The sequence below is a fragment of the Centroberyx affinis genome, unplaced genomic scaffold, assembly GCF_046629955.1.
Source record: "Centroberyx affinis isolate AG114_WGS23_722 - 3 ecotype Tasmania unplaced genomic scaffold, CSIRO-AGI_Caff_v1 ptg001632l_1, whole genome shotgun sequence".
Lineage (NCBI taxonomy): Eukaryota > Metazoa > Chordata > Actinopteri > Beryciformes > Berycidae > Centroberyx > Centroberyx affinis.
In genome coordinates this window covers 72,145-99,542 of record NW_027280069.1, presented here as the reverse complement: position 1 = coordinate 99,542, position 27,398 = coordinate 72,145, and the positions used below count along the sequence as shown (strand labels likewise).

The 27,398-nt window shown below is 43.1% G+C and overlaps 1 protein-coding gene across 1 annotated transcript in view; it reads left to right on the top strand.

The window, feature by feature from the left end:
• Positions 1 to 27,398, top strand: part of arfgef1 (ADP-ribosylation factor guanine nucleotide-exchange factor 1 (brefeldin A-inhibited)) — a 56,592-nt gene that overhangs the window by 21,680 nt on the left and 7,514 nt on the right. Inside the window, 30 exon segments of the mRNA XM_071528191.1 lie at positions 552 to 731; positions 1,270 to 1,323; positions 3,642 to 4,011; positions 4,987 to 5,112; positions 7,636 to 7,877; positions 8,495 to 8,628; positions 11,057 to 11,291; positions 12,352 to 12,451; positions 13,652 to 13,791; positions 13,917 to 14,025; positions 16,505 to 16,706; positions 16,804 to 16,915; positions 17,662 to 17,867; positions 18,035 to 18,119; positions 18,258 to 18,423; positions 19,305 to 19,456; positions 19,557 to 19,685; positions 19,923 to 20,081; positions 20,406 to 20,556; positions 20,754 to 20,844; positions 21,503 to 21,543; positions 21,662 to 21,831; positions 22,526 to 22,677; positions 23,961 to 24,133; positions 24,999 to 25,159; positions 25,911 to 25,961; positions 25,963 to 26,042; positions 26,469 to 26,580; positions 26,582 to 26,599; positions 26,849 to 26,984. Coding sequence (XP_071384292.1) covers positions 552 to 731; positions 1,270 to 1,323; positions 3,642 to 4,011; positions 4,987 to 5,112; positions 7,636 to 7,877; positions 8,495 to 8,628; positions 11,057 to 11,291; positions 12,352 to 12,451; positions 13,652 to 13,791; positions 13,917 to 14,025; positions 16,505 to 16,706; positions 16,804 to 16,915; positions 17,662 to 17,867; positions 18,035 to 18,119; positions 18,258 to 18,423; positions 19,305 to 19,456; positions 19,557 to 19,685; positions 19,923 to 20,081; positions 20,406 to 20,556; positions 20,754 to 20,844; positions 21,503 to 21,543; positions 21,662 to 21,831; positions 22,526 to 22,677; positions 23,961 to 24,133; positions 24,999 to 25,159; positions 25,911 to 25,961; positions 25,963 to 26,042; positions 26,469 to 26,580; positions 26,582 to 26,599; positions 26,849 to 26,984 — 4,237 coding nt within the window.

Below are 27,398 nucleotides of genomic sequence, written 5' to 3'. Positions count from 1 at the left end.
ACAAAAATCTATAAAATAAACAACAAAATCAGATTGATTGTGAATTAATTTTAAATGTATGATTTTACAGCAGTAAAATTCCAGTGTATGAATTATACCCTGTTGCACTTGTTATATTCATGGATGAGATAAAAGCTTTTCTTTAAATGTAACCAGCAGTAAAATGAAAAAAAAAAACATAATCCAGAGGGGAAATTCTGGAGGCTGGTAAATCTCTCCATTCATCCGTCTTGCCAATCCATTAATGGGAGCTGATGAGGCGTTGTCAGCTAGCTGCTTTGCCAACACAGAGGTTTGGTGCTGCCAGCTGTAGTTTAGTATAGCTCTAGTAATAGAAAGACCAGAAACTGAATAGAACAGAAACACAGGGAACTGGCCCAATTGGGGCACTCGGCAACCTTTTTGTCAAAACCTACAAGTGGTCCAATAAAATTAAATATTTTCCTGTATGAGAAACAGTATCAGTGACCAAGGTTGATGCCCTGTATCATTTCAGTGTTCCACCTCCTTCCCTTCCTCCTTTCACTCCCTTTATTGACTTTCTCCTCCAGGCTCTGTTGACAGCGGTGACTTCGCAGCACATAGAGATCCACGAGGGCACCGTCCTGCAGGCGGTCCGGACGTGCTACAACATCTACCTGGCCAGCAAGAACCTCATCAACCAGACCACAGCCAAGGCCACGCTCACACAGATGCTCAACGTCATCTTCGCCCGCATGGAGAACCAGGCAGTATGTCCGCCCCCTCACTGAGACCCTTCACTTAGAACGCAGAGTGCTGTGTACATAGACACACACACACACACACACACACACACACACACACACAAGTGAGAGAAAGGGCAGCTCCTCTTTTGAGCCACTGTTTCACAAAATGATGACCCTGACAAAAGCGAGATAAAGCCAGTGTAGCTGTCTGTAGGATCAGACAAACGATACAATTTTTGACTCAAAAATCTATTGGGTTGCAGTTACAAAATGCTACAACAAATGATCAACATGAGTAACTGTTTTGACATGGAGTCAGATTGATTTGTAATATAATGCAGGACAATGCTGTGGAAAAGTTTTCCGCTAGATGATTTACTCAAACCTCCTATTCCTGAAAGGGTATTTAAAGTATAATGTTTGCTTTGTGTCCAGAGGTACATTTTAGGTGCTGCCTTAAAAAAAAAAAGAAGCTTGCTCTAATGTCATCTTTTTCTTTTTGATTGACACTTTTCCCCCCTCACCTGCCTCCCTCCCTTCCTTTTGCCCCTCGGACACATAGCTTACAAATCACAAGCTATCTTGGTCTCTGGCCTCCAGAAAGCGTGACCGCCAGGTAAAGCGTGCAGGACTGCCGTAACTTGCCTGATCTGAACTCTAAACTCTTCTCTGTGTGTCTGTGTTTGCGCATTAGGCTTTAATCCATCCATTCATCCACTCATGTGTTTCTTCCTTTGGCTCCAGCTCTGGAGCAGATATGCCGTGTAGTTTCACCATGCTTGCTGTGGCTTTTGTTGACTTGCCTACAAATCATCTCGCTCTCCTGCACAAATTTACATTTTAGTTTGCATTCACTCGTGGGTGTGGCAAGTGTTTTACTGCAGGTCAGCTGTGCCTCTCTCAGTTTTGACGGCTTTCTGTTTTTGTTTTGTTTATTCCAAGGCCTAATATACTTATTTTAGAAGAGTGAGAGACTGGCATTGAATGAGTCAGACAGAGACGGAGAAATGTAGAAAGAAGCAGTCAGTGATAGAGACAGAGAGACAAAGCAGACTTTGAGGCAGAGAGGGGGACAGACCTATTGTTGTGTTGTCAGTGCCTGTGTAGCGTTAGGCTGCTGCACAGGGAGATCCACTTTCTATGTTTGTGTGTAGATGTATCCTCCTGACTGCAGCTCAGCATGGTATGATCACACAAACACACACACACATACACAGCCTTTCTCTCTCTCTCGCTCTCACACAGACTCAGCCTTCGGTATCCGACCGAGGTGGCATTTAAATAATGAGCTTAGTCTGTTTGCGCTGCCTCGCCTGTCCCCTCAAGTCTAGGTGCGTTTGTCTAGGCCTGTTAGTGTTGCCAGCATTCAATACTAATTGTTTCATTTAGAATGCTGCGTCATTGAATTTAGTTGTTTACATTTAAATCCTAATGTGGAGATAGCAGCGGGCTCATTAAATTAGAAAGAGGAATAGCTTCGGATGGCACCGTGGTTTTTAAAACAAGATATAATGGATTTAATAAAAGGAGTTTGTGTGTAAAGTAGATGCGAGTGAAAAGACATTCTGTGGAGACATGCCATGAAATAGATAATGTAATTGTGAATTGTGGCCAGAAAGGCTCTTCGCAGAGCCAGTGGGAAAGGGAGATGAAACAGACGACCTCCACTGAAGCATAATTACATTGATCATCAGTCTCCCTGCACTTGGCAGATTTGTAATATTAGATACAGTTATTAATTTAGCAGCTAATCTGCTGTAGAGTGAAGGATTACCATCTATCATCATTGTTTTGTAAATGTGTCACACTGTTTATATTTCCATCTGTGACCCACGTCTCTTCAGTTGAACCGTGCTTTTTCTCCTTGAGCCACTCAAGTCTGTTACTTTGTTTTTTAACATTTTTCCTGACAAATCTCCAAATGCACTTGGATTGAAAATGCACCGTGGGCTGCTGTTAATTTAGCTTGGCTGAAAGAAGTATGAACTTCCACTGCTTGCAATTGTTTGCTCTCTTTTTTGGAACTTTTGTAATGGTGTTCGCTTTGAAATAGTGAACTGTGTAAGTGTGCATATTGGAGGTACTGTTTCCCTCTGTGATCAGCAGATCAACAATAGAAATTAAAGCAGTGGTTTTCAAATGGTTTTACTTGGGATCCAAATTTTTAACTTGTCCATGAAGTTGCAACCCAATATATGGAATAACACAATGTTCCCCTATCTTCATTTCTTAGTCCACAACCCTGTGTAAATGTTTTGCGACCTACTTTTGGGTCATGAGCTACAAAGCTAAGGAATAGCAACGCTGTCCAGCACTCCACATTTGAAGCAGTGGTAACACATGCCAACCATGACACATCAGCCAGGACATGCAGTATGAGCCATTTTCCACCAGAAATACCTTCTGCCCCCAATGTACTGAAATAGACCAGTTCACATAAGCCAGCATGAATCGATTCCACACAGTTTGTTTCATTGCTGTTTCAGTAGCATGTCCTACTTCACAGTGCTAGTGCTCATTCATAAACAATCCATAAGCAACACACACATCCATCCTGACACACTCCCGATGTTAAAAGAGCCCGGTGGAGCCTTGTTGTCTTGGAACTGCTGTGTGCTCACGGAAAACTGCGGTCCCAAAGCCTCCCGTTGCTTCCTGCTTTGACATCTGGAGGTGTTGTGGCTCTGCTTTGGGCTACATGCCCCCTCAAGGGAAAGTAGACAGGTTGTTCAAGCTTGTAATTGGTTTTATGAGTTTGTTTGCATAGTGTTAACCTGCCTTTCCGTCTGTGTGTGTATGCCTACGTGTGCCTGTCGTCTATGTATGTATTTGCCGGTGTGTGTGTTTGTCTGTGCGTGTGTGCTCTCTGTGTGTGTGTTTTTTTGTTTTTTGTTGCTGTATGTGTGTATGTCTGTCATCCCCACCCCTCCACAGCTGCAGGAAGCTAAGCAGCTGGAGAGGGAGCGACACCGGCAGCACTCCCCGGTCACCCAGCACACCGAGCCCGACTCGCCCCAGCTGCAGACCCACATCCACCCGCCGGCCAAGGGTCCGACCCAGGAGGCCAACGGGCCCACCACCCCCACAACGCCCGTCGCCACGCCCACAGCTACCATTCCATCCACCCCGTCCACCCCCTCGACGCCGGCCCCCGAGGGCAGCGACAGGTCTGTGTCCGGGGAGCAGGAGGACCAGGGGGAGCAGGGTCCCGTCTACGAGAGTCCAGACCCAGAGAACGGCTCTGAATTCTGCATCGCAGAGAACGAACAGACAGAGGCAGACCAAGCCACTGCAGCAGCACAGAGTAAGACCGCTTCTAGTGGGGTTTTTTTTTTTTTGTGGAGGATATTCAACATTTTTGTACTACACCACACACATATACTGTATATTAAAGTCACAATGAAATGAAAAAGGACTTCTTCACCTTGTTAGCTAATTGTCCATGTCATAATATACACCTATTTACAATAAATAAATACAATAAATGCCACAAAATTGCAAAAAAAATTATCGTCTGGCATTTTTATATCAAAATCCTGTTACTTTTAATTCTTGGAAAACGGCATATCTTTAGTTATGTTTAGTTATATCTTAGTTACTTTATGGCGTACAGGTAGGCGTAAATAAAAATTCCAACCAATAATACCATCACAGATTTTTAAACTATCCTGTCCCTCCGCCCCTCCTATCAAATATAACTGCCTTTCTGTCCCTAATGGATATCCCATTGGTTTACATTTTTGAATGCTCCCCTCCCCATGTTTTGTCCTGCTCCAACATCCTGTTTCAACCAGAAAAATGTCAAATTATGGAAGCAAAATGCTCTCAAAATGCTGTTTTTTTTCTGACATACACAGCAATGTTAATACTCATGTGTTGTAAACTGTACTGTCTATCTATTGAGCTTACTGTGCATGCTGATAGATGTCCTGAGTTACAGTGAGTGGCCTGAACACATACTAAGAAAGCCTGGTTCTTGACATGATTGGGCGATTCCATGCTAGGCAAAACAAGCAGTGAGAATTTTATTTTTGCAAAACTCATGCTACCACATCCAACACTATAACAGCTCATTCACTGAGAGAATTGGTCTAGAACATGAAAAGTGGATAGGGGTGAGAGAGGATGAAAAATAGTCTGCTAATGACTTTTTATAAGCTTATACACGCTGGCCCAGAAAGCACTGTGCACTTAGTAGAGCAGATTTGTCCACTGCAACATGAGTTTAGTCATGGTAGGTAAGTGTGTGTGTGCCCTCAAAGTGTGTGTTGTTGTCCAGATGCAGCGGCCCAGCAGCATCAGGAGGCAGGGGAGGAGGAGGAAGAGGAGGCCCCAAACTATGAGGAGAAAGCCCAGGAAATCGTCCAGAGTATTTTACAAGAGGTTGTCAATACTGTTGCTGGAGGTGAGCTTCATTCTACAGCTCTGGAAAAAATTAAGGGACCACTGCAAAATTATCAGTTTCTCTGGTTTTACTATTTATAGGTATGTGTTTGAGTAAAATTAACATTTTTGTTTTATTCTATAAACTACTGACAACATTTCTCCCAAATTCCAAATAAAAATATTGTCATTTAGAGCATTTATTTGCAGAAAATGACAACTGGTCAAAATAACAAAAAAGATGCAGTGTTTTCAGACCTCGAATAATGCAAAGAAAACAAGTTCATATTCATTTGTAAACAACACAATACTAATGTTTTAACTTAGGAAGAGATCAAAAATCAATATTTGGTGGAATAACCCTGATTTTCAATCACAGCTTTCATGCGTCTTGGCATGCTCTCCACCAGTCTTTCACATTGCTGTTGGGTGACTTTATGCCACTCCTGGAGCAAAAATTCAAGCAGCTCGGCTTTGTTTGATGGCTTGTGACCATCCATCTTCCTCTTGATCACATTCCAGAGGTTTTCAATGGGGTTCAGGTCTGGAGATTGGGCTGGCCATGACAGGGTCTTGATCTGGTGGTCCTCCATCCACACCTTGATTGACCTGGCTGTGTGGCATGGAGCATTGTCCTGCTGGAAAAACCAATCCTCAGAGTCGGGGAACATTGTCAGAGCAGAAGGAAGCAAGTTTTCTTCCAGGACAACCTTGGCTTGAGTCATGCGTCCTTCACAAAGACAAGTCTGCCTGATTCCAGCCTTGCTGAAGCACCCCCAGATCATCACCAATCCTCCACCAAATTTCATAGTGGGTGCGAGACACTGTGGCTTGTAGGCCTCTCCAGGTCTCCGTCTAACCATTAGACGACCAGGTGTTGGGCAAAGCTGAAAACTGGACTCATCAGAGAAGATGACCTTACTCCAGTCCTCTACGGTCCAATCCTTATGGTCTTTTGCAAACCTCAGCCTGGCTCTTCTTTGCTTCTGAACTCCTCCTAAGTTAAAACATTAGTATTGTGTTGTTTAAAAATGAATATGAACTTGTTTTCTTTGCATTATTTGAGGTCTGAAAACACTGCATCTTTTTTTGTTTTTTTTGAGTTGTCATTTTCTGTAAATAAATGCTCTAAATGACAATATTTTTATTTGGAATTTGGGAGAAATGTTGTCAGTAGTTTATAGAATAAAACAAAAATGTTCATTTTACTCATTTTACTCAAACACATACCTATAAATAGTAAAACCAATGAAACTGATAATTTTGCAGTGGTCTCTTAATTTTTTCCAGAGCTGTATATGCTGTAAAATCTACATTCATTTAAATGAAGCTTAGCTGCAGGGAGCTGCCTCTGTCCATGTCTGAACACACTGTATATTTGGGTTGTATCTCATGTTTTATACCTCTGCAGTACCTAAGGGAGTAGCACTGTATTATTCATCACACAGTGGGAAATTACTTAAACATTGAAGCACCTCAAGTGAGACAATACACAGAAGAGAAAACAGTCACAACATTGCTCACATAGACAGATCAAACTGTAATTGAATTCAGTAGCTTCTGGAAACATACGGTAAATAAATAACAGCCTATGCTGCTGGGAAGTCACACTAAAACACTGGGTCGGGTCAAGTTCCCTGAAGTTCCCTTAGATGCTGAAAAAAAGGAAGTCAAAGCACTCATCTTTTGTGTGCAAAAGTAAAAAAAAAAAAAAAAAGCTTTTATTTTTCTACGACTACCCAATAATAAAGGCTTTGTTAACTTTTGCACATAAAAGAAGAGTGCCATGGCTTATTTTTTTCGAATATTCTTTTACCCTTGAGCACCTTTTTTTAGGAACAGACTTTAATGGTTTGGAGAAGCATAAAGCAAGAACCCACTCTGGTGTCCCCTCTTAACCTGAAAGCTCCTTTAGATGCTATTGGACATGTTGCTGGACCAGTGTGCCGTTGTCTTTTTCTCTCTTTGTATGTGAGAGAACATCAAACTCCATGCCAAAATCTGGCAGTTTGATGTTGCCTTGCTTACATACCTGGTAGAGCGTGATTTAAAGGTTAAATGTGTAATATTTCTGCATTACTGAAGCATAATATGATTAGTAAATATCAGCAGAGGTTCCCAAATGGTAGTGAGTGAAAGTGCGTGAGTGCTGATTTCTACATTCAAAAACACAGGAGCGGGCAGAGGCGAATGTTTTTGTTTTTTGAAGGCCTTCCTCCCACACCAAGCTCTGTTCAAAATCTGCCAATTTTGAATTGAATTTTTTTGCCTTGCTAATCGGCAAAAGACACATATCATGATAATATGAGTTGAGGCTCTATTACTAATTGGTAGGGTGTGCTGGTGAATTCGGCATGTATATAATCCTCCAAACAGTTTGAATTGTAACGGACCGGCCCATTTATGTGGCGGGAAGTAGTGTTCCTTCACACACAAAATTGCGACTACGTTGGACCAGAGAAAGCGAGACTGTTGCATATCGAGGCTAGAGGCCAGTGTGCCACCGCTGTCCATCCAGCTCATTCTAACTCCATCACGCCCACAGGACACTGCCTGGACCCCGCCCACCTGTGCTCGGACACCAAGGAGTCCGGCGGCGAGCCGGCGGAGTCGGAGCCAGCAGAAAGGGTGACAGAGGGCACCCAGAGCTCCCTGGAGGACGAGAGCACGCTGGGCAGCGACAGCGAGCACGTCCACGCCAACGGCATCCCCGGCACGCCGATTTCTGCCAGCTTCACCCCGTCTCTGCCCGATGACAGACTGTCTGTCTCGTCCAATGACACTCAGGTGAGGGGCAGCCGGGGCCATCACCATGGCAACAGAGCGTGCTCAGTCTGCAGGATTGATTTGGGCTTAAAGCACATTACGTTTTTATATATTCAGCTGAAGTCTAAGTAAGGGAGGCAGCAAAACGATCTATTTTTATTTTTTTATGTTATTCAGATCAGTGTAGTTATGATAGCAAGTCAGTGTTCACCCTTGTTTTCAGAGTCAGTTAATTCCTTGTATATGATATAACATATTGGCCTTGATGAACAGCTACACTGCATAAGAGGAGAATGAAATGTTTGATTAAATCAAAAGAGAGGACCATGAAAGAGATTGTCAACACTTGCACTGTGAGTGCTACTAATGGCAGCTTCTTTAATTAAGAATACTTATGAATACTCTATATTCCCTAGAAAGTCTTACGTAACCTCCCTCCTTTACAGCTGCATATCAACTCTGTGATTATGTTTGATTGCACTCCTCCGTGATCAAGGTTAAACAAATCTTCTAATAGATCTGGAAGGCTTTTCATCACAGTTTTTGTCAAGTGAGGCGGGAGGATGTCAGATTCAAGGAAGGAAAATGGCGCTAATTGCACCCTGATTTTGCTGTAATTGTGTTGTGTTTCTCTGTAGGAATCTGGGGCAGCACCCGGCCAGCCGCCAGGTGCTAAATTCTCCCACATCCTCCAGAAGGATGCCTTCCTTGTCTTTCGCTCGCTCTGCAAACTGTCCATGAAGCCGCTGTCGGATGGACCGCCCGACCCGAAGTAAGAGTCATTTCCACATGTGGTTTGCAGGGATGGGATTGTTATTTTTTATTTTTTCCTTCATGTGTTCCCAATCACAACACTCTGTGCTCAATCTAGTTGTTTAGTCTAGTTGTTGATTTTGAGATTCCTAATATATTCTACATTAAGTTAAGCCACTGTGAAAAATCCCCTGCATTGCCTCAGCGATCGTTTTGACTGAATTAGATATAACAATAGATATGAGTCATGTTTTAAATGAGGATGGTTCCAGTGATAGCAGGGTTGTTTTGATAAATGGCGGTGAAGGAGATGATGAGGCATTGTTCAGCATTTTGATGACTCTGAGTCACTTCCTGGTCTCCTGAAGCGCAGCAGCCCCATTTAACTATTTCCCTTTTTTTGAGCACCAACAGGAATAGGGTAATCTGATTTTACCATCATCTAATATTGCTTTTGGTCATGCTATGCTTTGCCAAGATAAAGGCGTCTGATTGGCTTGTCCTCATAGCTGCAGTTTTTGTGAATCTGGTTTCTGTACATAACTCAATTCACACAGTGTCTGTTGGGTGACTTTGTGTTTTTTATCATTTCAGTGGTTTTAATGTCAGTTGGCAAAGGGGTAAGGCCCATCCATATTTGAATAGCTTTGGCAGAAGGTTGTGGAAATTCAACAGAGGTGTGTGTGTGTGTGTGGGGGGCGGGGGGGGCGGGGGGGTGCGGTGCGTGTTACTCAAACACTCACAATGACAGGGAAGAAGGCCATGTCAATTACCACAGCATTGATGTGCCATGTCAGTGTCAGACAGAAACCTTTTACCCCCCTAACAGGGCTGCTCTGTCTGATGTCTCTCACACACATACACATACACACACACACACACACACACAACATGCACAGGCTGAAGATCTGCATTATCAGGCTGGCTTTAAGTCATAGAGAGGTACTTTTAGGTTACAGCCTAGTCACGGTGACTTGCTGTCATGGTAATTCAACTTCATTCTTGGATACTGTTCTTGTGGTTGGTTCAAAAGTACTGTGTATTTTCCATTATAACGTCGGTACGAACTCACTCTGGCAAAGCAGTATGAGTCAACTGTCTGTTGTCAAATTGATTTTCACGCTCAGGATTGATGGCGCTCAACTCCCCAACAAGGAAAAAAAAATAACATTTCATATTTTTAACAGCATGGCTTTGGTTGTTAGTTATTGGTTCAAATTTAATGAATAAGTAAATGTATGCTTTGTTTGTTTTTCCCTTTCAAGAAAAGCACTGCTAATATTGTTTTGTTATTGTGCAAAATGTACATCCTGCTGGAGCTTTAGTAATAAAACGTCATATTTGCCATGTGCCTTGGAAAAAGAAGACCATATTTTCGGGCAGTTAGAGAAGCGGGGACACATTTCTGTTGTGCCACATAAATCCTACTTTGTCTGCTTAGCAGAGATGGAACACATTGCAGGGAAGCAGCCAATCTCGGCATATGAACTATCCGAAAGTACGCTGTTTGAGTTCCAACTTCTGCTCCTGCTGCTGTGGAAAACGGTTCAGACAAGCTGAAGGTCTTGATGCAAAGGACAGCATTGATGTATTTGCCCTAGCAGCCCTCTGATGGCTGTTTAAGGTTTTAAGTCACTGAGGAAGGGGTGATGCAGAGTATGATGTTGTTTCACTCTGCTGCTGTTTGTGATGCTGCTTTCCTGGGAAAACAGATAATTTGGCTTATGAGTGCTGGGTTTTAGTGAATCTTCTTTCTACTGCTGAATGTATGTCCGACGTCTTTAAAGGACGATCAGACAATGTTTTCTAAGAGCCTCATAACTGTGTCGACTGTCTGCACAAAGAAAATTTCCATTCTGTGGATAATAAAGTATCTTGAATCTTGAAACTTGAATAGCAGATGGCTGGAAAATCCCTCAAGTTGTGTATGCAGCAGCCAGCCTCATTCTCAAAGGGTTAGGATACATAAGACTAGTGTACATGTGCTAAAGACATGGACATTGACAGGCACTTTATGCAGGGACACACACAAACACACACATAATCCTCTCATTGCATTTTCATTTTGTTTATACGTTCCTCCCCATAAGCTCCTCCCCTACTAGTTAAAATAAAAAAATAAATAAATTCAGATCGATTTCGTCTTTGTTTTAATATTCTTCTTAACTTCTCATTTTCTAATAATTACCGAAAAAGACCTGATTTTTAAATTAATATTCATTAATTTTTTTTGTAAATGGGTCCTCCCTGGCGAAACATTTTGCATGTCAGCACATTCTGATCATCTAATGACTTTACATGGTTTTACTGGCTAGGCTATGTTCTTTTCAACTTCTCTCCAGATCCTTGTTGTTTGAAATACGTGGAACCACTGCTTGCTTGATTGACTGACATGTCTTTGAGAAGTCTGATCTTGAATTTGTTGCTCTTCTCTCCACCTGCCGCAGGTCCCATGAGCTGCGCTCCAAGGTCTTGTCCCTCCAGCTGCTCCTGTCCATCCTGCAGAACGCTGGGCCCATCTTTAAGACCAATGAGATGTTCATCAACGCCATCAAGCAGTACCTGTGTGTGGCTCTGTCCAAGAATGGTGTCTCCTCCGTGCCTGAGGTCTTCGAGCTCTCACTCTCCATTTTCCTCACCCTGCTTTCCCACTTCAAGACACACCTCAAGATGCAAATCGAGGTAATCCATTTTGTCTAGTCTTAAAGGAAAAATCCACCCTAAAACATTGTTAAGAACAGCTATTTGCAATCTACCTTGCATTTTTTTTTTATTTCCGGGGATAACTGACCAAACACAGACAACGTGACGTCACATTGTGATATTTCCAGCACAGCTCCAATGGAGATGGATAGCAGAAATGTTTCAGCTATCTAAAACATCAGCAGTAAATGTCAGGTTTTGGTGTCAGTCCCTCAGAATCAAAAAGCAAGGGCTTCTTTCAAGATTCACCATTTTGCACCAACGTTCAACAATCACAGGGGGAGAAATCCATTGTAGAAGAGGCAAAGATACCAATTTCTCCACCGACAGTAGCCTCAATAGACCAGAATGCAATGCAGACACAACACAAGGGGCACAGCTACGATCACAGTCGCACCCTAATGTTCATAAACTAGTGCTGGCTATGTTTCTATCCTCATATGCCCACCTTCTTTCACCAACACTAACAGGTCTATCTTCTCTTGTTATAATTCAAAAGTCAACACAAAACGTAAATGGAGGTTCTGTTCCTTTCAGAGCGTCTGTCATCTTTCCATTAACGTCAGTCTCTGTCCTCCCCTGTTGAAACACATCACATATACTCAGATATTGACAGGCTGACACCATCTCAGTGCAGCAGGCAGCTGACACAGGTGATTTATGGGAGATGTGGTCTCTCACGGTGCTGTAATGTAGTTCCACCTCGGTGCAATTGAGTCTCAATATTACTTGTTTTCTGTTGCCTCTTGATTTATCGTCCCGTCAAAGTTGGTTCAGCGTTTCTAATACATATCTCCCAGCTGCATTTGATGACTTTATATCCGCTGTGTCTGTGGCCATGAAGGAAAGTCAAATGGGCTTCTGGAGAACTGTGTTGGTCATGTTGACAGATGATGGGTCCATTTGTGGAACAATAAAATACCAGCAGTCATAACTTATTGAAGGTTTCTTTACCTTTTCCTCTGCTTTTCGTTCTGTTGTTGTTTTCATACTGTGATCTGTCCCGGGTTACACTTACTCACACTCACTCGCTCTGCAGGTTTTCTTCAAGGAGATTTTCCTGTACATTCTTGAGACTTCCACAAGCTCCTACGACCACAAGTGGATGGTCATACAAACCCTTACTAGAATATGTGCAGGTTCGTATCTCTGTCTTCATTTTCTTAAAGGAAACTCAACCCTATTAGTATTTATTCTTTGTTTATCAGTAATTATTAAGTTTCAGTATTTTTTGTAGTATTGAGGCAGTAATGGAGGCTCAGTAGAACGCAGTAGGGGAGACTCAGGAGAGAAGGTTCTGGTACATGTGGATCCAAAGGCAGGGTTTTATTGCAAAACACAGCATAATCTCTGTTTGTTTTTGTCACGGCACTGTGGCTGTGAAGAGGCAGATTTAGGTTGTTAATTTCTGGGGAGATACTTTGTTTCTCTCTACCTAACACGGTGTTCAGGAAATCAATGTCTGCTCTTTATTGAGCAGTATTTATTTAATACATGCAAGTCAAAGTTGTATTATATGTGAACATTTAATTTTAACTATGAATCTTCACGCCATATTTGTCAATTTTCACACAATTCCCATAATCCTCTTGTCGAATGCAAATTAATTAGACACGATGTCAAATAATGTGAGAGCTGACTTTGTCCGATTAGTTTCCATGGACTGCTGTGATACAGGGATGGTGGTTGATACATATAACTAAATATTTCTCTGATTGTAAGACAATACATACTGTGGCATTTTATATTAAAAGACATTGGTGTATGCACAGTGCATTTACACTACCAGTCAAAAGTTTGGACACACCTGATTGAATGTACTATGTTTTTCATTAGCCATTTTGATCTAAAGGCTTATGTTTAAATGCTTGAAATTTGTTTTTTAGACAAATATAAATAATGAAGTTGAAGCCTGTGTATGAATTTCTTTCCAAAGCCTTTTCCTTTCCATCCAGGCAAAGGGCGGCTACATTAAAGAATCTAAAATATAAGATAGTTTTGATTTGTTTAACACTTTTTTGGTCACTGCATAAAATGTGCAGAAAAATGTGTGTGTCCAAACTTTTGACTGGTAGTGTATGTATATATTTTACATATATATCTTATGTATGTAATATGTTAAAAGCTATCTTTGCTAACATTGACTTACAAGCTAAGTAGCCTAAGGTTACTGTATTCTCCATAGAAGAGATGAAGGCAGCTGATCAACTAGAGAGCCAGAGAGCTGAGATCACATTCAAACAAGCTCCTAACTAATTATATCTATAGCAGCAAGGGAATGCACAGAATCTGATCCCAACTCAAAGACTACATCTGTGCATCTCATCTTTCTTTCTCAGATGCCCAGAGTGTGGTGGACATCTATGTGAATTATGATTGTGACTTGAATGCTGCTAACATATTTGAGCGGTTGGTCAATGACCTCTCGAAGATCGCCCAGGGTCGGGGTGGCCATGAGCTTGGCACAACACCTCTTCAGGTAATATTTTTCTCTTCACATTGATTCATTTTACAGTGCAACATTGTTATTACAATATTTGTTACTCTATAATGTCATTTGAGTTTTGCCCTAGCGCTGGAATAACATCTCTATCTCCCCTCTAGGAGCTGACCCTGAGAAAGAAAGGCCTTGAATGTCTAGTCTCCATCCTGAAATGTATGGTAGAATGGAGTAAGGACCAATATGTCAACCCCAACTCCCAGACCAGCCTCGGTAAGACGCTGACCAACGTGAATGGAATTTATCAAGATTCTCTGGCAGCCATCTTAGCTGAACTGAAAGAGACTGCCGCAGTACACCAGGAAATTACCTTTCTATTCATTCTAATTCTACGCACTGACCAAATATTAGTCTTTAACACATCAATGCCAGAATTCATGTTTTGTCTTCTGGTGCAAGTCAATACAGCTGTCTGCCAGGAGAGACTAACTATGCATAATAATCTGTTACTGGTAGACTAGCTGTCCCATCACTCTGTTTTTGAACGTGTCTTGTAAGCTGAACTAAATTCCATGAGGAAGTGTTTAGTGATTCTAGGAGAGTGCGGTGCTCAGCCTGTTCCTTTATGGATAAGATGAAAGGGTTGCCGTTGGTTGCATACGATGATGTGTGTCACAGTAATCCACATCAACAAGACATAATCCTCCAGTGTTCTTATCAACAGTGGTGTAAATTTATATGTTTATAGCATAAACACAGAGGATAATACATGCTGGAATACTGTGTATGCATGCATTATATGCTTTCTAGGCTTGCCCGTAGAATGCCAAGATTGTTTTCCTCAGGAGTCTGTGGAGAATTGGAAAGACTGTGTCAGAGATGAGGCTGCCAGGATGTAACAAGTTCTTCCTTCTGACCAAACCTGCCTCTGGCAGCAGTTCATCACTGAGGTTAACTGGGGTTAGCGATAAGGCTCACATCCATCAGCCTGGCTGTAATCAGTTGTAGGATCGAAGGTTGGCAATTCATCAGGGGAAGCTACCACTCTGAGAAGGAGGGCTAGCATTCATCAGCTCCGTTCCAGAGAGCAGAGGCAGCGAGTCAACGCCTAGAGGCCAAGGCAGACAGGCTAATCCAGCAGGTTAGCCTAAAACACAGCAACACCTTGGGCCAAGCCATGATGAAACGCCTGTCAGTGACATACAGAGTGCATCCTGTGTGTGATACTGGCCCCCGGGGTCTTCGACACACTGGAGGATTTCTGCTGTTTGCCAAAGGAGGGTGGGGGCTGTAACTCAGGAGGAAATGCAACTTTCTGAGAAAGCTAGAAAGATATCCCACAAGCCCCTGGAACAATCCACAGGCTACCCTCAGGCTAAGCTGTGAAGGCTTACCAGCCAAGGCAGCTGAATTCACTCTTCGCTCCAAGGGACGTTATCTTGGCAAAACTCATGACAACTCATTAGTGATCTATCAGGAGTTCTTTGGTCGGTAGTTTGCCGAGCTGTCTTCAGAACAGTGCATTATGATTTAATTACAATAATTCAAAAGGATGTTGTTTGTTACTTTGAAGCAGAAGCATTATCGTACAGTATATCACCTCTTCTCTTTCAACTGGTCCTTTATGTGTTGTTCTCTGTCCTTCTTGGATGACTTCAAAGGGAGAGCAGGTAATAGTAGAGCGTTAAGGAGTGTTGGTAGACCGTGTTACTGTGGTTACAGTATAGCTGGAATCATTCTGAAGTCTATTGTGTCCTGGGTGTCTGTAGCTTTAGACGATTTTGTCCTAGTCTTTCGTGCATTAGACACCCTGTCTGGTTTCCTGTTACTCACCTAAACCCCGTAGATTGTACCCAAGAACCATGTTTGGATGCATTTTGCATTGCACTCATGGTAGAAACAGTTGTTGCGAGCAGATCTAAATGGGCTAAATGCTGTGTGCTAATCTTCTAGAATTGTTATGAAATATTTCAGAGCTTTAGTTTTGGCTTTATTTTAAGCCAACCCCCCCCCCCCCCCCGTCATCCTCTACCCTTTTCTCTCCACTTGGTAAGCATGAGAATGGGAAGCACACTGCCAGCTCACATTACTGTGACGCTGTCCTGAATGTTTTAAAGAGTTTCCGATGGGTAATCAGACGCCCGTCCATAGCACAGTGTTGCAGGCGGCCTGGGTGGACCCGATCTAGCAGCCGTTCCCTCAGCTCGTCCCCGCTGGCTAAAGAAACCACACTCTCTCGGCCTCCATGTTCCAGCTCCTTTCCATCCACTGCCTTGAGCTTTATTAGATAACCCAGCTTCATAATGTCCTCTTCATCTCCCCAATACACTGCCTGGTCTTGCACCTGCTCTGTGTGTGTGTGTGTGTGTCTGTCTGCTTGAGTTAGTTAGTGATTAGTGTGTGCATGTGAGCATGTCGGTGCACATACCCTTCCTGCCGACAGTAATCACTAAACAAGGCCCCAGGTTCATTTTGTTCATTCACTCTGTGTTGCAGTTTCCCCTTTCAATTACTGAAGTCTCTCTTCCCTAGCGGGCTTTAAGTTAACCAGTTTTAACAGCCTCCAGGCTGAGTACCTGCCAACAACAGAGTTTCAATTAAAAAGTCTTACCTTTTTTGATGGTTTTGGGGCGGCGGGGGTGAGGGGTTGCTTCCTACAATAGCAGGGGAAATACTTGGTTTATTTTCACTCATCTATCATAGTCCCCTTCTGTCTGCTGTCTGCTCTTATCATGTGTTGTTCGCCCCTCAGGCCAAGAGAAGCCGTCGGAGCAGGAGAGCACAGAGACCAAGGCTCCAGAGACCATAAACCGCTACGGGAGCATCAACTCGCTGGACTCCACCGCCTCCTCTGGCATCGGCAGCTACAGCACTCAGATGTCAGGCACCGACAACCCAGAGCAGTTCGAGGTCCTCAAACAGCAAAAGGAGATCATCGAACAGGGCATCGACCTGTAAGTCTGCCCACACACACACACATTATTCATTCTATTCTGTTGAGACTTTGTGCATTTGGCAACAGTATATATCATGTCTCTGTATTCTGCACAGGTTCAACAAGAAACCAAAGAGAGGAATCCAGTACCTTCAGGAGCAAGGCATGCTGGGTACCACCCCAGAGGACCTTGCTCAGTTCTTGCACCAGGAAGAGAGGCTTGATTCGGTAACAAGTCACTCCTTATTTCATTCACTTTCGCAGCCAGTGGACCTTAGCGCATTTCCAGACTAGTTCATTCAACTTTAGGCTGCACCTTTGAGGTTTGTTTTGGTTCCCATAAAGAAAAGGAGCATCTAGCAGCCAAAGTACCAGCAGATCACTTGGTAAATAAACAGATAGCCAGTCTAATTCACCAAACTCTATGCTCTCTGCCTTCTTGATCAACCCCTTTACAGCTGCATGGCCTAATCTAATGCCTGTCCACCAACATTACACTGCCAACCACCCACTGTGGCTCAGAGTCCTATAACCAGCGTAAATGTTTGCTTTAATGAGCAGTGCACTCTGACTTGATTGGACAGCCTCGAGGGTGTCTGTGCACAGTGGTAATCGACATTAAAGAGCGTTCGTAACATCTGCTCAGCAACAAGTGCCCTCAAACACACTGGTGCTACAGCAGTGGCAAATGGAGTGGAGCGACGAGAGAGTGTTCGTGCATTCATCTAATCCACACAGACATTGACTGAGTGTCGGCGAACAGATACGAGATCAGATACTTGTTAGGACAGTAGTTCTCATTGGCTTCTAGTGGAAATGAGTATGAGGTGAAGACAGACAGACAAATAAGTTCCTTTTTTTTTTTTTACAGCATTGAAATTGAGTTTTCCCTCTCTGTCTCCCCTTTATGATGAGAGGAATATTAGTTGAAACACAATTTTTTTCACTTTGAATTTGTGTGTTTGCTCTCTCAGACTCAAGTGGGAGAGTTCCTCGGGGACAATGACCGCTTTAATAAAGAGGTGATGTATGCCTACGTGGACCAAATGGACTTCCAGGGCAAAGACTTTGTCTCTGCATTACGGATGTTCCTGGAGGGCTTTCGGCTCCCTGGAGAGGCCCAGAAAATTGACCGGCTCATGGAGAAATTTGCTGCTAGATATTTGGAATGCAACCAGGGGTGAGTGTAGATCCCCGGCCCTCAGCTGCGGTCTCTGCGGTGTATGCTACCAAAGATCCAGATGATGGAAATAGCTGAACTTGTTTTTGTGTGACCCATATACAACGTGTTGTTTTATTAATCTGCTTTCTCTCTCTCCCTCTCCCCTTTCACTCTGTTTTTTCCAGGCAAACCCTGTTTGCTAGTGCTGACACTGCATACGTCCTTGCCTACTCAATCATTATGTTGACAACAGACCTTCACAGCCCACAGGTAAGCACTTCACCATAGTGAGCCAGCTGCCTCTGGGAATGTGATTTGACAGCAGTCATCCCCTTAGATACCTATGCAACGTAAATCACAGGAATTGCATTAAGCATCATTTGACCCGGATCACTGTTCTCTGCATAGGTGAAGAATAAAATGACTAAAGAGCAGTACATCAAGATGAACCGAGGCATCAACGACAGCAAAGATCTGCCTGAGGAGTATCTGTCGGCCATCTATGACGAAATTGCTGGGAAGAAGATTGCCATGAAGGAGACTAAAGAGCTCACCATCAAATCCAACAAGCAGAGTGAGTTTCACTGCCACTGGATGTGATGCAACAACAGTCTCATTACACTTTGAAATTAAGTGTGGCAAAAGATGATTTTTGTTCACAGGCGGCATTGAACGCCTATTTGAAGTTGTAATGGATCTCAGACCGAGTTATCAGCACAAGATATCATCTAGAGTTATATGTCTGATATTCTGATATCTTTGTCGCTGTGATGATTTTCCATGAGACTCAAAGCCATCAGACATGTATCAGATTTAAGTTGATTAGATTGTACTGCTGGTTGGTCAGTAAAAGTCAGTGCTGGTGAATTATCTACAGTAGAAGTCAAAGTTTGTGCACACACAGAGAAGTATATTGTTTGTAAAAATGTACTTGTGTTAGGAATATTAAAGACACAGAGCTCTTCCTGGCTTTTAGAAGTTTAGCTGTGTGTAGAAATGTGTACTTGTGCTTTCTGATTTCCATCAGGGACAAAGATAGGATGACATGTATGGAACCCATTCAACCCATGTGGCACCAATTTCTGAAGCATTATGCATATATACAATGCAAAATACATTGGCTTTTTCACATTTTTCTTTAGGTGTTGAGAGAAAAACACTTACTCTAAATGAGCTGCTTAAAATTTTAATAGGCAGCTCATTTGTTCAACTGTTGTTGCGTTCTGTCTCTAGATAGCTTATGCTTCCTTTTGATACTTTACAGAGCTTGTTAGCTGAAAAGCTGCAGTGTTTTCCTTCTTGAATTTGTTTGGTTGCTGCAAGTAACTCTGTTTATATGTGTTTGTGTGTGTGTGGGTGCGTGTGTGTGTGTGTGTGTGTGTGTGCATGTGTGTGTGTGTGTGTGTGTGTGTGTGTGTGTGTGTGTGTGCATGGGGGCTGCTGATCCTTGCTCAGGTGTGGCCAGTGAGAAGCAGAGGCGTCTGCTCTACAACGTGGAGATGGAGCAGATGGCGAAGACGGCCAAAGCTCTGATGGAGGCCGTCAGCCACGTCCAGGCTCCCTTCACCAGCGCCACGCATCTGGAGCACGTCAGGCCCATGTTCAAGGTGACACAAACACACACACACACACAGATGCAGACACGCACAAGTTATTCACACAGTTGCAGACACAAACTTGACACCTCATTCCCCTCGTGTTCCTCAGCTGGCCTGGACACCCTTCTTGGCCGCCTTCAGTGTGGGTCTTCAGGACTGTGACGACACTGAGGTGGCTTCTCTGTGCCTGGAGGGCATCCGCTGTGCTATCAGGATAGCCTGCATCTTCTCCATACAGGTACTGCAGTAGACTGAGCTGGAGGAATTGCATCTTTTTTTTCGTTTTCTTTTTTTTCCGATTTTCCGGTGTAGCCATCTAAAGGGGAATGTGGATAAAGAGGAACTGATATCAATGAAACTAATTGTTGAGTAATTGTGAAATGGATTTAATTGTGGAACACAGCTGCAGCACTCTCACACACGTCTTTTTCTCTCTCTCTCCTTCACACACACTCTCACACTCTCTCTCTCTCAGTTGGAGAGGGATGCATATGTGCAGGCCCTGGCTAGGTTCACCCTGCTGACAGCCAGCTCCGGCATCTCAGAGATGAAGCAGAAGAACATCGACACCATCAAGACCCTCATCACTGTGGCCCACACAGATGGCAACTACCTTGGCAACTCCTGGCACGAGGTCTGCTCCTCTCTACCACAATCTCATGTCACTTAAAACTGTCTGTCTGCCTGCTTGTCTCTCTTCCTGTATCTCTGTATCTCCTTCCAAAATCCTATATGTTCTCACCTTGTCTGTTTATCTGGTATTTTATGGCTTCCAACATTACTTTGCCAGTCAAAGCTATCCTTTTTTTTATTTTGGTCTGTTTTGTAATTGGTCTCTCTCCCAATCTCTATATCTCCCAGTCCCTTGCTCCTCCTTTCTGTCCCCATCTTTCACGGTCTCCCTTCCTATCTCAATAATTTTTTCTCTCTGACCCTGCCTCTGTTGCATTTCCGGCAGATCATGAAGTGCATCAGTCAGTTGGAGCTGGCTCAGCTGATCGGTACAGGGGTGAAGGCGCGCTACATCTCAGGGACGGTGCGGGGCAAAGAGGGCTTCATTACAAGTACCAAGGAGCAGAGCAACGACGAGTACCTGGGCCTTGGTTAGTGCCAACTCATAATTACATAAAGCATCCCCAGTGTACACTAAGTCCAGTGTCATAGTCATGGATTAAGCCATGTCATGTTTTTTCAGTGGAGCTGTGTCAGTCAAAACTAGGCTCGATCCCTGACTGTGAACCCAGCCCATAGACCATTTGTGTGTTTAGCATGAGGTGTCTGATGTCCTCTGTGCTGTGATCTGTAGTTGGAGGGACAGTGGACCGTAAGCAGATTGCCAGCATCCAGGAGTCCATCGGAGAGACCAGCTCTCAGAGTGTGGTGGTGGCTGTGGACAGGTACTGCACCATTTGTTAACTGGATTGTTCTGGTTTAACACCCTGTCTGTGTGTATAAAGTTTGAGTTGATTGGTCAGCTATTACTGTGGGGATCTTCACTGTGGTCTGTCTGCATATTGTTTCAGATTAATCAGTCTTTTCTCATTGTTAAACTGGATAATACATGGGCAGATTTTTGAGACAATGGAGATGGACAGTATTGCCTTCCACTTGGATGATGGTTGGCAAATCGCACTAAATCAATGTGCTAAACATAATGGGCTGTAATGAACAAAGTATTATGTTGGTCATAATTTTTGGCACAGCCGTGAAGGTTGTGAAGAAGGACAAACGGTTCTCAAGAAGACAATTTACCAGAACAATACGAAGAGGGGAACCATTTCTTATCCAAGAGAAAACAATTTCTTCAAGCCACATTGCTAAAAATGCATGCAAAGGCAGTTGAACAGTAACCATGGCTATACAGTAACGCCAGTCAGTGTGTTTTGAGTGGATACACTCTTCCTCGGGCAGCATCTTCCTTTTTGCATCAGAAATGGTTCCCTCCCCTTATTTTTCTCATACTTTTTGACAAACTTGCCCATCTATATCGTCTCAAAATGTTGCCAATGCGTCATGGCATTTAAATAAACATTGTCACATATTTTTCTCCTTTAGGATATTCACAGGTTCTACCAGACTGGATGGTAATGCAATAGGTGAGTCTGGCCAATTCAACCACATATTATTATCACTCCGAGGCCAGATACATTGTAGTTATTTTTGTTGCGGTCTCTTTTCTTTGCTCATTGCCAACATCTTTTATCCATTTGTCAGTTGACTTTGTGCGCTGGCTGTGTGCTGTGTCCATGGATGAGCTGGCCTCGCCCACACACCCACGTATGTTCAGCCTGCAAAAGATAGTGGAGATCTCCTACTACAACATGGGCCGCATCAGGCTGCAGTGGTCCAGGATCTGGGAGGTCATTGGAGACCACTTCAACAAGGTGGGTGGGGATTGGTCACTTCAGGGAAAACTAAAAGAAAGTAAAGACCAAGATATACAGGCAACTTAGCAAAATGTTGATTGAGGAAAGATGGGAATTGACTGTGAAAGTGAGACAAAATGAATGGAGATAATCTGGTTGGCTAAAAATGAATTTTTGTTTAATTCTTGGTAATATTGACCATCTTGAGGGTCCATAATCTTTAGGGTAAACTTCCCCAAGGTGGGCAGAGACAGTTGAGAGAAATGCACAAGACTATCTTCTTCCTTCCCACCTTCTCCTCTACCATATGAATTCAGCCACTGATTAACATAAATTGCATCCAGGAAATCTTTCTGGGACGTTAGTATTCAAGAACATCTCTCTTACTAAAATTCTGCTTCTCACTGTGAAGCTGCAAACCGGGTTTGGCGCATGTAAGAGCAAATCATCAAAGTAGTCATTTATCATGTTGGAAAGGGATTTTAAGAAATCATTTATCCTGCTGGAAAGTGAACTGTTTCTCAGCTGCACCAAGAGGCCTATTTTTCAGCAGCAAGTGTTATTGAACGTACAGTTTGTTCTGTGAAAGCCACACTGAGCTAAATTTTACAAAATGGGTAGGAATGTGAAATGTTACAAAGAGCAGTACAATGTAAATGTTTTAAAAGAGGCCAGCAATGTTGAAATGTTTTATCTCTCCCAATCCATTCAGGTTGGCTGTAATTCCAATGAGGACGTGGCTATTTTCGCAGTGGACTCTCTCAGGCAACTGTCCATGAAATTTTTAGAGAAGGGGGAGCTGGCCAACTTCAGATTCCAGAAAGACTTTCTGAGGCCTTTTGAGCACATCATGAAAAAGAACAGGTAAAGAGGACATGCAGCACATTTCTCTGTGAGTGTGTGTGTGCGTGCATGTGTTTGTGTTACTACACGCATGCATGTCCGTAGTGCCGGGGGCGCAAACACAAGGCCTGTATTGTGGCTGTGAGTGGTTCCTATTTCAGGGCCATCTCTCACATGGCTGCAGACACACTGTGAATCGAGTCGCCCAGTCAGCCAACAACACACTCCCCTCCCCTCATCCTCTGTAGCTGCTCTCACTCTCTTCTCTTGTTCTTTCTCACTTTCTTTCCCCCTCTCTCTCCATATCAGTCTCTCTCTCTCTCTCTCTCTCTCTCTCTCTCTCTCTCTCTCTCTCTCTCTCTCTCTCTCTCTCTCCCTCTCTCTCTCTCTCTCTCTCCCTCCCTCCTTAGAACAGTGAGTAAGCATATTGTTTAGTTGTTTGCTCCGAGACGAGCAGCAAGCCGACATTTTGACTGACCCATTTCAGTCTGTTTACATCACCTTTTCAGTGAATTTATGTAAAAGACCTTTTTCTTGTTTGATCCAAATCCATCTTGAATAGAACTGGAATTGCAATCAATCAATCATATGACTTTGATTCCCGTAAATGTGCCTATTGTAATTGTGCCTGTGCAGCATGTCAAAAGGCAAGCTGTTTTACTGCAGCGCACTTTTCATTGATGCGAAAGTGGAGTAGCAGTGTAAGTATAAATCCACCCACAGATTGAACAGGCTGAGAACTTCAACAGAGAGGAGATGGCAGGCAGCCACGTAAACCCTGCAGCACTGTGTGTCCATTAGACTCACTCATACTGCCCTCCTTCGTGTGTGTGTGTGTGTGTGTGTGTGTGTGTGTGTGTGTGTGTGAGAGAGAGAGAGAGTGATGTTGTGTGCACTGTTAAGCAGAGGCAGCCTTTTCTCTCATTCATAACTACTGAGCAAAAATAGGAACGCTCTTCACTATGGCAACAGTTGCTGTCAGAAACCATTGTGCCAAGACCAGCCACTGCCAGAATAATGATTTTGCCTGAAAATGGGATTGAGAATGTTATCAAGTGCTTTTAAAGCTAATTGACATCAATGCAGGGATGAATTTTTCATTTTAATTGATTGATTCCTACGCTTCCTCCTTTCTTTCCCCCCACCTCTCCCCCCTTTGCCTCTTCCTCCTCTTGCTCCTCCTTCTGCTCTGCCTTGCTTGCTTCTCCTCCCTGTCCACCTACTCCTCTTCCTCTCCACCCCTTCTATCCCTCTCCTGCTTCCAATTCCCTCGCCTCCTCCTCCGTCCCCCGTCTACTCTCCAGGTCTCCCACCATCAGAGACATGGTGGTGCGCTGTATAGCCCAGATGGTTAACTCCCAGGCGGGGAACATCCGCTCAGGCTGGAAGAACATCTTCTCTGTCTTCCACCTGGCTGCCTCGGACCAGGACGAGAGCATTGTAGAGCTGGCCTTCCAGACCACCGGCCATATCGTCAGTAAGTCCAACACACACTCTCACACACACACACACACACACACACACACACACACACACACACACACACACTACCACACACACACTTGAGCTTAGGTTCTGTAGCAACTGATAATATAACTGAATAATGTGATAAAAGTCTCCCTCTAAATGGATCAGAAATGTAATAAAAACTGTTGATGTAATGAAGTGCTGGATAATGTAATGACATCACATTATTACATTAACTTGTGATTATTGCTTCATAAGTGATGTAACATTTAACTGACGATGTAATAATGGCTAATAATGTAATTATAAGAAAAATAAGAATTGGAAGAATGTAACCACTTATTATTATGTCAGAAATTAAAAATATGTTACACCTCTTATGAGGTAATAATCACTGGTAAATGTAATCATGTGATGTTATTACCTTACCTTGAAATTATTATGTTATGTTAATGGGTTTTATTATGTTTTCGACTCATTATATTTTTATTACATTTTGACAAGTTATTACATTATCTGGCGGTTGCTACAATATGTTTCTGCTGCCATGCTGGAGATCATTTCTGGTTTTATTTGTTGTACCGAAGAACGTGACAGAACTTTCTCTATAGACTTTGCATGCTCACACACAATTTTAAGCTTAGAGGAACAGTCCTTAATTGTCTTTGTGTGGTTTCAGTTCAGAGACCTCTATAATAATTCACTCACTCTTATCTTGACTGACAGGCCAGCATTCATCCTGTGGTCAGGAGGTGTGTTGGATTTGATCTCAAGGCTTGTTCTTTCTCTAAAACTTTCCCCTTCATCTCTGTCTTTATCTCCCTCTGCCCATGTCCGTCTTATTCTGTCTTTATCTCCCTCTGTCCATCTCCCAGCGAATGTATTTGAGAAGCACTTTGCGGCCACCATCGACTCCTTCCAGGATGCTGTTAAGTGTCTGTCAGAGTTTGCCTGTAACGCCTCCTTCCCAGACACCAGCATGGAAGCCATCCGCCTCATCCGACACTGCGCCAAATACGTCTCTGACAGGCCACAGGTCAGCATCAGGCCACACCTTCTGTACTCCAGTTTGTCTCTTACTGGAAACGCACCATTTGTTTTGTCCTGGTTCATCGTGAGGGCTACAGCCAGCGAAACTGGAATGTGCTTTTATTCAACAGTGCATTAGATTCATTGAATGAAATTGGTTTGTTATAGCAGCAAGCAATAGGATATAGCAATGGCTAGGAAATTAATAAGAATAGAGCAAATAGAGGGTATGAAACGCATCTGAAAATTACAAATATGAATAAAAATATTCAACTATCATAATTTACCACATATGAAAATGTGTGAATTAACAGCATAAGCAGGGTGTGCAAATTGTGTGTCATTGGCTTTCTACATAATTGTGTGTACAGAGCAGATGTGCAAGTGTGCATCGCTACATCTATCCCATATCTGCTCATATTATCAGATGAACAGAATGCTGGACATACGGAAATGTGTCCAAATATGCCTTGCAAAATCTACGCACCTTATCATTATTATTAAATATGCTTAGGTTTACTTGTAAATCTTAGGCAAAAAACACAACGGTTTGCTCGTCCCTGACACCATCAAGTAGGAGAAACAGCGGACCAGGAAAGCATGAGGAAGAGTATTTGTGTGTGCATATCAGGGGGAGGTACAGTAACTATAGAAATGTGCGTGTGTGTGTGTGTGTGTGTGTGTGTGTGTAGGAGGGTTAATTTCCGCCTGAGGCAGAAATAGTAAGGTGGTGAACATGGCTCTTCTTTCTCTGGCAGGCTTTCAAAGACTACACCAGTGATGACATGAATGTAGCGCCCGAGGACCGGCGTGTGGGTGCGGGGGTGGTTCCCCATCCTGTTCGAGCTCTCCTGCATCATCAACAGGTGTAAACTGGATGTCAGGACCAGGTAGGAGGGGTTCGCCTGCTATTTCAGGGCCCAGAAGGCGTTCGTCATCAGAGCTTTTCACAGACAGAAACCAGGATCATTTTTTTTAGACAGTTATTAGATAATCCAATTGAGTTTGTACAGACAGTAAAATTATAACAAAGCCGTAAGCCATGTCAGACAAGGTTGTCAATTGTCAATTGTGAATTGAGTTTTTCCATAAATGTCGACATGAGTAGTCAAAGATAGATGGAGTATTTCTTTCTGAATACAAGAACAGGATTGTTGGACTTTTGTGAAGATTCTAAATTTAGAAGCTAAATTTCACTAGTGCAAAGGTACAGAGGACTGGCTGATGTGAATTTGCCTCTTGATGCCCTTGATTTCCTCAACAGCGCCCTGGCTGGGAAAGATTAAGCGTGATTTGTGCATGTGTGTGTCTCCCAGGGGGCTGACGGTGATGTTTGAAGTGATGAAGACCTACGGCCACACCTTTGAGAAGCACTGGTGGCAGGACCTGTTCAGAATTGTGTTCAGGATCTTTGACAACATGAAGCTGCCCTGAGCAACAAACTGAGGTACATTACAGATCTTTCATCCCCAACACCTGTTTTCACACCCTGTTGTCTAACAACTGCTTTGACTGGTGGAAGTATTGTTGTCTGATGTGGTTAAAAAGTGGATTTACACTGCTGTCCTGTTGCCTATGAACAATAGTGTCTCAACTATAGGAATAGAGTTCCTGTTCCTACAGTATATTATAGTTTTGGGTTCTAGTGTCCATTGAGACCGTTCTTACTGAGGTTCTCCATGTGCTGTGTCCTCAGAAAGCAGAGTGGATGACCACCACTTGTAACCACGCACTTTATGCCATCTGTGACGTCTTCACCCAGTACTTTGAGTCTCTCAACGACGTCCTGCTGGACGACATTCTGGCCCAGCTCTACTGGTGTGTGCAGCAAGGTGAGCAGGCTGCAACCACTCTCTCTCCTCCTGTCACATTTCTCTGTAACATAAGTAAAATAAAGCTTAAGTTGAAAACTCTATATTGAAACAATGAATGGTAATAATTATATTAATAAGAAATGTATAATTTGTAAATGAGCTGTGAGACATTCATTATTATTATCATTCATATTATTATATGTCCCCGTCTGATGTGCTTCTTCCCTTTCTCTTGTGAAATTTTAACAGTGACCCCTCACAAACTCCACAGTATTCAAATAGGCTTACCAATGCATATGCCAGATTTTGTAACGATACACACATTTGAATTGCAAAGTCAATATCATCTACTCTTTACCACCTTTGGACATTGCATCTGCTTAAGCCAGTGCTAGATAGGAATTTGCAGTAGTGAATACTTCTGTCTTCCCA